Source organism: Mangifera indica, chromosome 16 (assembly GCF_011075055.1).
Source record: "Mangifera indica cultivar Alphonso chromosome 16, CATAS_Mindica_2.1, whole genome shotgun sequence".
Classification (NCBI taxonomy): domain Eukaryota; kingdom Viridiplantae; phylum Streptophyta; class Magnoliopsida; order Sapindales; family Anacardiaceae; genus Mangifera; species Mangifera indica.
In genome coordinates this window covers 3,307,816-3,319,456 of record NC_058152.1, presented here as the reverse complement: position 1 = coordinate 3,319,456, position 11,641 = coordinate 3,307,816, and the positions used below count along the sequence as shown (strand labels likewise).

General features: G+C 33.2%; 2 protein-coding genes across 3 annotated transcripts; both read right to left on the bottom strand.

Moving 5' to 3' along the window:
• Window positions 1–380: 380 nt before the first annotated feature.
• On the bottom strand, window positions 381–2,970 carry LOC123198551 (protein CONSERVED IN THE GREEN LINEAGE AND DIATOMS 27, chloroplastic). Its single transcript, XM_044613243.1, has 7 exons — window positions 2,583–2,970; window positions 2,251–2,403; window positions 1,831–1,908; window positions 1,419–1,514; window positions 1,178–1,213; window positions 747–928; window positions 381–657 (listed from the first exon to the last, which is right to left on the bottom strand). The coding sequence occupies exons 1-7, from the start codon at window positions 2,805–2,807 to the stop codon at window positions 495–497; spliced, it is 933 nt and encodes a 310-aa protein (XP_044469178.1). The 5' UTR covers window positions 2,808–2,970; the 3' UTR covers window positions 381–494.
• Window positions 2,971–4,968: 1,998 nt separating this feature from the next.
• Window positions 4,969–10,667, bottom strand: LOC123199658 (molybdate-anion transporter-like). Of its 2 annotated transcripts, XM_044614689.1 has the most exons (10): window positions 10,283–10,667; window positions 10,028–10,172; window positions 9,453–9,621; window positions 8,986–9,241; window positions 8,122–8,210; window positions 7,190–7,372; window positions 7,003–7,088; window positions 6,821–6,905; window positions 6,660–6,707; window positions 4,969–5,780 (listed from the first exon to the last, which is right to left on the bottom strand). In XM_044614689.1, exons 1-10 carry the CDS (start codon window positions 10,476–10,478, stop codon window positions 5,646–5,648), a joined length of 1,392 nt encoding a protein of 463 aa, XP_044470624.1. In that variant the 5' UTR covers window positions 10,479–10,667; the 3' UTR covers window positions 4,969–5,645. The 2 variants fall into 2 exon arrangements, with proteins under 2 accessions (XP_044470624.1, XP_044470625.1); XM_044614690.1 differs by lacking the exon at window positions 6,660–6,707 and having other exon boundaries at window positions 10,283–10,666.
• Window positions 10,668–11,641: the final 974 nt, after the last annotated feature.

Sequence of the window (11,641 nt, the reverse complement as noted above, 5' to 3'; positions counted from 1 at the left end):
ATTAAGTTGATCTGAGAATAATATCAGAAATCCTAGTATTCTGCTGGATCTTTCATCATGAATCCTACTATGGCTATTCAGAAGGAGACTAGTAGAATAAGTTGAGGAAGATTGCCCCTTATCCTGCCAATATTTGTGTGTGCTCTGATCTTTTCTAAAAGCAAATCATTTTACTTCTGCAACAATAGTTCCTGAAGTTGTTATTCTTCAGGCATGAAGTGAAGCTGTTCATTGTTGTCATCCATCCGGCTGCGAAAGAGAGAAGACTATTTAATTGGAGGTAAAAGAGGAAGGGCAGAGATTCTATTGAGAGTTCTTTTAGCTACAATTTATCTGTTAGTTTCTGTATCATTTTTCTTTCACATTTCACTTGACTTCCCTTTATCTTAAATCATCCAATTGGTTTCATTAAACAAATGTCATAGAACACTGAACTTTTAAGAAGTGTTCCTGTGAATGCAAATTACAGATTAATCTATCCTCCTTATTTTCTTTTACTTCAGCAGATCTTCCCATTTGCAGTACTGTCCACCTGCCAACGCACGATAATATCTATCTCTACAGTAGACAGGTCTTCCATCAGCAGCCTCAGCAGCTGCTGCCGCCAAATCATCATCAGACTTGACCTCCACTGGCAACTGAAGCAGCTCCTCTTTTCTTCATATATAAGAAGAAAGTTGTGATAATGTAAGTGTTTGAAGCACTGCAGAATTGAAGGGTTGGAATCTCTACTTTTGTGTACATACCTTATGTTAAACTTTTTTTCAGTCTTCTCAACTGGAACAGTAAAGGGATTCTCTTTTGTGGAAAAGGTGGCCTGAAAGAAATGCTCCACTGGTGTGGCAAAGATAAACAACAACACTGATGTCACAAGTAAAGCTCCAGTTCCTACCAGTGTTTGTTTTAGCAATTTGATGACTGGTTTAACCTAAAAGCATAAATTCCCATATGAGAGTTGCATTCATTTAAAGAGCACAAAAATTGCACCTCAGAGAGCTGTTAAACATGCCATAGAAGGTGACGAGGCAATTTTAGTAGAAATGCATGTAAATATGTCTTCAATGCTTGATGCTTGTATAGTACTGTATATTGTCCGGTTTAGTACATAAACTTTCCCAGGAGATGCATGCTTCTGTTTGTAGAACTACAAAAACAAATTTGATCGTGTTGATAGTACCTTGTAAGCACCCAATAGCCTATCACGAGCTAGGACCTGCCAGGGAAACAAGTTAGGCTGTCCGTTATACCAGTCCCGCAGTTGAGGTTTTTTTTTTTTCGTTTGCTTTGTTCTTCTAATAAATCTTTTAATTATCAATGAAAGTAATCCTCAAGTCTTTTGTACTCTTTTTCTGACTTACAATCATCAGCCAGAGATGGAAGGAAAGTGAAAAGGAGAGATGAGTTCAAAATGTGCTAACCTCTGGTGGCTTTACCCACATTTGTCCATCATACCACCCACTTTCTTCATATGGTATCACTGCTGATAGAAGTCTATCGCCTACATAACTCCATCCCTGCAATATGCAAAACTATAGATTAATGCATCCTTAAGTCACCTCATAACTTATAATGCTGTAGTTGATTAAATAAATTCTGAGTTCTTGAAAGAAAAAACTACATCATTTTTAGTATGGATTAATATTTCATTTAATCATTTTAGTTGTCCACTTAAATAGAGATCAGAGTCTCAAGTACTTGGGTTGCAAGTATACTGTTCATGGCATGGTTTGCTTTCAAAAGTGCTTTGTACTAGTAAGTGAAAACTGCATAATCAGCATAATAACTCAAGTAGTGAAATGCTTTTGACATGAAGGAGGAGGTATCCCCTACCAGATATATTCGCAAGACAATTAGTGATACAAGGAAAAGAGTTCCTGTTCCAGCAGCTAGCACAAATCTCAGAGGTTCCTGCAGTATTTGCACATTTGATATTGTAAGTAAAGTAGCCTGCTTCTCAGAAAATGGAATATGTCTAGCTAGTCTTATATTTGCACATTTGACTGCCATAACATGAAGACAATGTGCCTCTTTCTGCAGAACCCATTTTGATTGCTTATTTTGTTAATCAAGAATCTGTTTTTCTACTTAAATTGTATCCACTTTTTGCCATCTCTTTCAAGGCCGTGGAACCAAACAGTTATTGAGAAATATTTTCAGATATATGATAGCAGTGGCACAAATGGGTTCTTCTCTAATCATTATACTATTAATTTACTGTGTACTCAAACAAAATTCTCATTTTCTACTTGCCCTTGAAGGATCGAAGCTCGCAGCTGCAATTGGAACTCCAAGAACCGTGAAAGTGACTAACCAGAGACCCCCAAGACGAAGGAAGAACTGCCCTGGTCCCAGTTCGCCCCATGAATACAGAACTCCATCTTTCAGAGATGAGTATTCGTTCACCTAATATAGAACAAATAATTGTTAAGTGTTGTTTGACAATCATAAATCACTGATAGTCTGAGCCGTAAAGAATATACCTCCCAGACTTATATACACAGCTAACTGACGAATTTAATCTTTCTATTCTTGAGGGAGCAATGAAGTTACCACTACTAAGCATAGAAGGAGCATCAACATACCGGCCTTTGTTCATAAGGGACCTCAATTTCCAAACCAGGGTCCCAGCTCCTGCCTGGAGAGCTGCTTGTACCCCCACCCGTTTCATCTTTCAAGGCCCTGACGGAAATCCCCCAAGGCGACTTCCGAGCTCTGTGATGATTAATAATCCATGAACCCCTCCAGCTTTCAAGCTTGACTGGTGTTGCGTTAGGAATTATAGAGCAATAAACATTTAGTCTAAGCATCTATTTTTAGAAAGCTTAACTTCTGTCTATGCAGCAGAATAAAAGCTGAACTATTTCCGCTGTTCAATTCCTGGCGACCATTGAAGAAAACAGAGGGCAGAATGATCTTCAACTCTCTTCTTAAAAACACAGAGCTGCATTATTATTGTCTCGGGGACCACTTAATATTTACGCGGAGGAAAACAATACATAGAAAATGATTCTATTGCATTTTTTGTGGAGCAGAGTCTCCGTTACGATGATTATAATTTTCTGTATTTTATGATATATATTTTACTATATAATATAATAAAAATGAGAAATAATATATATATAATATAATGAATATATAGTATAATATATGATATTATATGTATTATCAATATGAATTGATATTTTTAAAAAAAATAATAATAATATAATAAAAGTATATATAAAAATTTTAAATTTTTAGAAATATTTGTGATATATTTCAATATAATAAAATATCAATTATGATACAATATATAATATATTATATAAAAAATTAGATTTTTAATACATAATATAATATAAGATTTGACTACAATAACAATGACAACAAAGTTATTTATGTTATGAGTAATACTATATATACATATTTTTAAGTATATAAATAATATATTTATATTATATAATTAGATATTATTTTATTATTAATTAAAAATTATTTAATTATATAATAATATATTATATATATTTATTAAATATTTATATATATATATATATATATATATATATATATATATAAAACTTTGTCCATATATTATTACGTCCTTTTGATTTCTTGAGCACCATCCAAATTAAGCTAGGATATCCGTTGGTTTAGTCCAGTTGTGTGCTTTTTATACGTCATTATTTGTGGTTATAAGGAGGGTGGCCTGTTCAACGTGGCATTTGTTGCCTTGCACGAAATTTTGTATGTGCCGCCCGTGCTTCCACGAGCACGATTGCGAATGCCTCCTGTTCAGCACTTTTTGTTTTGAATAGTCGAATCCATTTTTTGGTATATATATAGATATACTTATTATTTTATTTTTAATTTAAATCATTAAATTATTTGATAATATAGATTAAATATGTATTTATTTATATATACAATATAAATATATATAATTTTATTATTTCGTTTACTTGTTTGTTTGTTTTATATGAAAGTTGAACCATGTGTTCTGAAATGTATGAAACGCAAGTAACTAGAAAGAACATGAGAAAATCAGAATCCCATTGATTTAAGAATCCTTAGTTATAGAATTTTGCCATTGATAAAAGTAGTCATGTAGGTGACAAGCAGGATACCATTATTTTGTAAAAGGACACTTGTTATATCAACAAAACAATCATTTTTTTTTAAAGAATTTCAAAATTATTTTTTCCCTTTTCAATAGACTCTTTATCTATTCTGGTGGTGTTGAGATTTATATCATCCGTAGCTACACTGAATCATTATTGAATTTATGTGAAGAAACATGAGAAATAAATAGATTTTTGGTTTTTAACATGACTTGAAGTATCTCCCTTAGCTTTTTTACTAGGAAATATATTTTAGTAGAAGTTAGGCTTGCACATACAACTGTATTAGTAAAGCATAAAGCTTGATCTCAACTTTCTTTAAGCCTAGCCAAACTCGAACAAATCCAAACTCGATCTCTACTTAAATCCACCCATACCGTTAACCAAAACATTCCACAGGGAGACCCTTGGGGTTACCAAAACTAATAAAATACTAAAATTTTTTTATAAAAATACTTAAGATTGAATATTTGTTATACTTATAAAAATTTATCTGATATAGTGATTATGAGTTCAACCACTGCATTTGAACTTGCCTATTCCATTAATACGAACAAAGTCTTCAATTATTTTAAAAAAAAAAAAGACATCCCAGAAGGAAAATATTCAGTTATTAATTAAATTAAAATACATAAACCAAATCTTTATTGTATTTTAAGCTACTTAACGCTTGTAGTTTTAAGAAATAAGAAGGTTCAATGGTTTATCTTCCAAAGATTCTGCCACGAACTTAAAATCTATATTCTAAAAACACTACTGCCAAGTACGGTCCCATAATTTTATCAAACCATACAATGCTAATAAGGGACTTAAAGGACAACCTTTCAGCAGGAAGTTAAAAAAAAAAAAAAACCAAGATAAACTCGCATTGTTGGCGTCTCAATCATAAAAAATTATACCCAACTTCTGCTAACACTGGAATAGAAGGTTCAAAGCAATTCGAGCTACAGAACACACTAAGGTCGAAGAGAGGAACATCTTTTACAAAGAATTGTTATAACAATTTAATATCGTTTTCAACTTGATTTTATTGAACATACCGTGGATAGCAAAGTCTTTAAAATTCGAGAGTGACTCCAGATCCACGACTGTATATATCCAAACATCAGAGAACATCAGCTTCTATTAGGTGGTGGCTTCAAGAGTTTACCAGTTCAACACATCCATGTAAAAGTTGACTGTATCAGAGGCAAGCTTTTCTATGTAGCTCAAATATGATCGATTACTCTGGCTTAGCTGCAAGGTACTATAGCTGCCTGACAATTTCAAAACTTGCAGGATTCAACAACCAAAAATTACTTATGTACAAACTCCTTGCTTCGTGTAACAGAAATTAACCTAAGCCTTAAAACTGAACTTGGTTGACTTCATGGTCTCTTCCCTATTCCCATAATCAGATGCCTCTTCGAATACTTCAACTGGAATTAGACAGCACATATGCGTTTCACTATTGTAAATGCATCTCACTTTCATGTCCACCGATTGGTGATAGATGTAAGACACCATGAATCCACCAACCAGTGCTTAAAACAATATCAGGGAAGGAAATCATAATTTATGGGAATTTTGGTATGGTTGCTTTCCCCAACTCTTCAGTAAATGCATACAAGCAGCCGCTGAGAACAGCCCAAGGGCTGCAAATGCCATCATTGCTGCATTCTCAATTTTGTGATAGTAGCCTCTCTGCAACATTATCAAGGCAAACATCTTAGCTCATATTTCATATACATAAATAAATAAATAAGCTCAATGATAACATTCATATGTAATAGAAAAAATAAATGAATAAATAAGCTCAATTATAATGGTACTGTGGAATGAAGCGAACACCACATTAAGCTAAGAACATTTTAGAATCTTGTCAGAACTGAGATATCTTAGAACAGTTTGGGAAGCAACATTATCCAGCATCACAAAGAAACGGTGATATAGTAGTGAAGTTTAACCCAACTTCTAACCAAACTAACAACAATTATGAATTCAGAATGAAAGGATTTTTTCTCCCCTGAAAGGATAGCATCTTCAGATTAGAACATGCTCTATCTATTCTCTGAAAGCTGAGCCAGCAGGCAAGAATCAGGGCAAACAAACATACACTAATCTACTGATAAAAATGCAGACTCTACACTTAAGCAAAAATATTCAACGTGGCTGTGACATAAATATCTTCCAAATATAGGTTTGGAAGCTCATTGATAAGCCAAACCACTAATATAATTAGAAAAGAAAATTCTCACATAAGACCAGATTCAACCTGCTTGTGCTCTAGGTTGATCAGTTCAGTCAAGTTCAACAAAGGTTTATAGATGCTTTAAAAGTCATTAACTAATGTGAAAAAGTATCCTCTCACATACATCATCTCAGCCTAGCTACCATTTATTTATTTTAAATTGATAATTTGTGACCATCAAAACAAAGTGGTGATATTATAAGATCACTTATGCCAGTCAACATGGTATCTTTCCTGTCATAAGAATTACAATCTGTCCAACAACGTGGCCTACATCAAAGCCACAGATATTTAGCATTGGACAGGACAATCCTCAAATCCAAGTATATTACCCTCATGCCTCCAGGAAGACAGGTATCACACCAAGAAAAGATTGATTGCTGCATTGAAACCAACAGTTCTTCTATCATACTCCTCATTGGTGCATTAAACAGCACAGACATGGAAGTCAAAGTGTCTCCCATGTTCCAAGATCTTAGTTAGAAATACACACCTGCAATAGAAAAAGCAGAATTGCTGCATTTGCAAGAGCTAGAGAAAGGCTAACCATCCCTCCACGCAACTCATTTGGCACATGCCTGCAGAGACAACAAGAAACTGATTATCAAACAATAAAAGTTCACTAAAAAACTTAGCTACAATAACATTAAAAGAAAAGACACTAATTCAGCATACATGGTCCTCAATCTAGCAAGTGAAGGCAAAATCAAGCCAACACAGGCATGAAATAAGCAGAATAATGTGACTAAGACTCCGATCTCCTGCAAATCATGGATAGATGATGTCAGCTTCTATTTAGTGCCAGAATCATAATGGATTAACATAATTCTTCATCTTTTTAAGATATGTGTCATGTTCATACCTGATAATCATAAGCTATTATAGACAAGACAAACCCCAGCCCAATGAATGCATGTAATAGGCAGTCCTCAGTCCGAATTGAAGATGGTCCACTAATGAGCCATGGGAATACAGTGCTTCCCAGCATTCTTGCACCAAGCAAACATGGATATATCAATCCTAGATGCACTTCTCGCCCATCAGCCTAAATTCACATGATAAAAAAATAAAATCACTTATTACAAAATAACTGCCAGTTAGCTTCTTAGTTTTTTCTGTTTCATTTTTTTGTAAAAGCATCTTTATCAATTGAATAATTAATTTAACCACATTTGTAATTGTGAAGCATATATGGCATGGAAAGACTTGAGTTTTAATGTCTTTTTTTCATATATGTCCTTAGGCTTATACTTGCTAGATAAAAAAGATAATATGAGTGCAATTTAGTGATTTCAACTCAACTCTTACTTCAAAATATGTATACATTCTGCTGTTTTCTTTATTTATAGAAAATTGTCCTTGACAATTCCTTTTTCAATTTTATTAATTAAATTTGTGATTCAGGTGCACAATAGGAAGTTACCTAAAGAAGGGAAAACAGAAAGAAACAACATTCAGTAATAATCATATGGCATCATTGTGTGCAGTTTGGTTAGGGTATTCTATATTGTCACTAAGCACTTTTTTTTTTAACCACTTAACCTGTCTAAGAGAACTATTTATCCTGAAATTTCACAAAATTCGTACACTTTAGCACCATAAGCTTGATTTCACCAAAATTCTGTCACAAAACATGAAATTTATTCAAAAAACATTATGACCTTGGTAAAGCTAGCCATAATGCCTAAAATTCTTGAAGTTAGAAGAATCTCCAGTAATGAAAGAAAATGAGTAATGAAAACCAAATGTCAGAAGCAATCTTTTTAGCTTTTCCAATAAGATATAGGATCATACCACCAATGTTGGGGCCCACAGAATCCAGAAGACTGCTATAGAAAATTGGAGGCAAGCTTGTGCCCATATCAACAGCCATATCCTTCTATCTGGTTATAATACACAATTCAGCATCAATATAAATTAAAATTTGAGAAGATATTTTATTCAAAGAGTCATAGCAAACAAAAATCCACTCTACCCTGTAAGATTGTCATCTGCATCTCTAAAATTCTTGGACTAGATAACTCCTACTTCTGCCTATCAATCATAATATGCATTCAGTATAAACTAAATTAAGCTACATGCAGGTAATTCCTTTAGTAAATCAAAATCAAATAGAAATTCCTAAAATGGCACACAAGATTTCAGGAGGCAAAATCAGTGATCAGCTGTTGAATCCTCAGATGATAGAATAACACCCTCATATAATCAAACCTCTAAAATGAAAAGAAATGCTGATGCTCCCTCAAGAGCCTAAAAACAATGACAAATTTCTGGAATAAACTACAAGAAACACTCTAACGCTCTTTCACAAAGCAAATTAATGACTTTGTTTTTATCATAGCTAGAATAATAAACAAAAACAGTCTGTGTGAATGAGAGATGCCAATTAAGTGCAAAATATAAAATAGATTTTCATCAATAGTGCATGAAGTACAGTCAGAATGAAGCAATGGCTACAGAACAGGTTTATCTAAATCGTGGATGATATCATACATATCCAGCATATTTAACAAAGCCTTCGATGCATTTGTCACCACAACCATTGAACCTAAATAAGAACTGAGGAACTACCTCACTGAAGGTATAAATAACACATATGTATTTTTTTTTTTTTTTAATTTGAATTAGGCACCACATGCAAAAATAAAAAATTCTTACCACCAAAAATATGTGTAAAGAAGGATGCCTTATATTCCTTAAATTCCATTAGTGGATTTTCTGTCCATCCTCTTGTGACCAAGATGACTCCTAATAATGCCATGAAAATAGATGCATTGGAAGCAGGTGCTATGCCTTTCTCCACATTACTCCCCACCAACCAGTTCGTGAGTATTTGACTTCCAATTAGGGATGCAGACTCAAAGAAAGTCATTAACCAGAAGGTGTCACTCAAAGAATCTTGCCTGTGCCCTTGCTGCAAAAAGGAAACATGTATGAACAACCATGAATGATTTCTTCACATGTGCAGATGTAACATAATAATGACCCAAAAGTGTTATGTGGATAAAGGAAACTGAAACCAATCTTTTGAATACAAATATATTCAAAAGAAAAAAAGGGTAGTATATTCGCAGGATCCATGTGAAATGCAAGAAACAGAAACAAAAAAGATTATATACACAAACCTTTTCATGTTCAACAACCACCCATGTCTCAAAATTATAAGAAAATACTGAGGAGGCAAGTGATAAACAAATATTCGCAACCCAGACGCCTGGATGCACTGAAATCTTCTTCCATATGCCAACAAAGAGGTGCAGGATGAAGAATACCAAACAAACTTTCTTTCGACCTCTACAGTACACAAACATGAAACAATCAGTTGCAGAGCCCCAAATTTCCACGTAGGAAATCCTAGTCCATGAAGATGCTATCAATGTGTAACACAAAACAATTACTTCATTCATTCAAACTAAAGATATTATTAAAGGATCCCCAAAATATCAAAGAATATTAATTGTCCCTTTCACTTACAAAGACAAGATCATATTTTAATTTTTCCCAATTTACACCCCACACAGTACAAGCTCTGAAATTCAAAAATCACGATTACATTATTCTTCTTCTTTACAACTGAATCCATAATAATTTACACAAGTTGTTGGAAACAAATCAATAAGTTAATCACTGTGAAATTTCTACCGATTCTAGCAAACATTGCATGATTGATTGACGAAAACACAATAACAAATGAACTTACATTAAATCAGAGAGCATGCCTAGAAAAGTTCCAACAAAGAGAGCAGCTGCATAACCAAGGCAAAGAAGCAACACCATCTGCTCCTTACTAAATCCATAGTAAACGAACTCATACTCTCCAAACACCGACCACAAACCTTCCAAAACTGATTCCAAAACGTAACAATACAATTAAAACAAATAATCAATAATTCAAATTTAAAAAAAAAAAAAAAAAGATTACTTAACTCCACAATTAAAAGGAAGGCAAGGCTACCTGAAGCGAGGGAATAGATGAAGAGGAAGTTTCGTTGAAAGCAATGAAACGCAGAGGAGAGTCCGATGTCGAAAACAGAGGAAGGTTTGTTTGATGAATAAGGAAGGACAGATATTGAAACGAAGCACGACAGGAATATGAATATATGGAGAAATGGACTTGGCTCCCAAACGGAGCTTTCGATTACGACGCCCATTTTTGCTTTTAAATTTGAAGGAAGGATTGTGATTAATCGGATCTCACAGAAACCCTAGATCATAGATTGTTATTGAGAAGATACAGTAGAGATTTTAAAAGTGAGCGTTACGTTCGTTTGGTACTTAATAGGAGTTCTGCCACTGCAACTGCTGCTGCTGGTGCAGCACATGGTAACAACAGGGTAAAGATGAAAAATCTGGAAACGGTCCACAGGATCGTGCTTTGTTTTTCACTCGTTGTTGGGCCAAAAGACTTATTCCCACCCAAGATTTAGTGCGATCAAAGTCTCACCCATTCAGTTTTGAAAATCTAAGTACCTACCTATATATTAAATTTTGTTTTTGAAAATCTAAATATCGACTTATATATTAAATTTTGTTTTTACTATTAAAAGTAAAAATGTCATTTAAAAATTTTATTTAAAGAAAAAAATAATTTCTCATTTTTTTATCTTAATTTTAAAAACTAATAATTTTCTCTTAACTTAATTTTAAAAAGTTATTTTTTCAACCTCATTATTTATAATTTTCATATTTTAAGATTAACAGTCATTCCCTTCAAATAAAAAAAACATTATACTTAATCCTTATTACTTGTGCCCACCAACGATGTTGCTTATGTAAATATTTGATCTCCCATCAAAACTTGGTTGACTATAATAGTTGTATTGAAAGTCACTTTCTAATGTATGTCTTTGAAATGCATTTTATAACGTTTCTTTTTTTGTCAAAAATATCATGTACTTTAAAATTCATATCGCATTGTATAGAACCATTACTAGACACGATGAGGAAATAAACTTGGCCCAAGCCCCCTTGTTTTCGCATAACCCGTAGGGGTTTTACACACACTGTAATAGTCTACAGATTGTGAAGTTTAGAGCACAGGCCGACCCAACCTGGCACAATACTGTGTACTTTTTTTTTTAAATTATTAATTATTTTAAAAAATTTATTGATTAGTTATTATTACATAGAGAAACCAAATAATTTACATGAAGAATATAAAAGTATTCATTAATGTTATAAGAAATTAAAAAGTAATAATAAATTTATTATTAATTTTATGAGAAAACCAAAAAATAATGTGAAGCATCTAAATTTATTAATTATTTGTCATTATTCTTGTGAAAAAAAATAAAAAATTAGTATGGAAAACCCC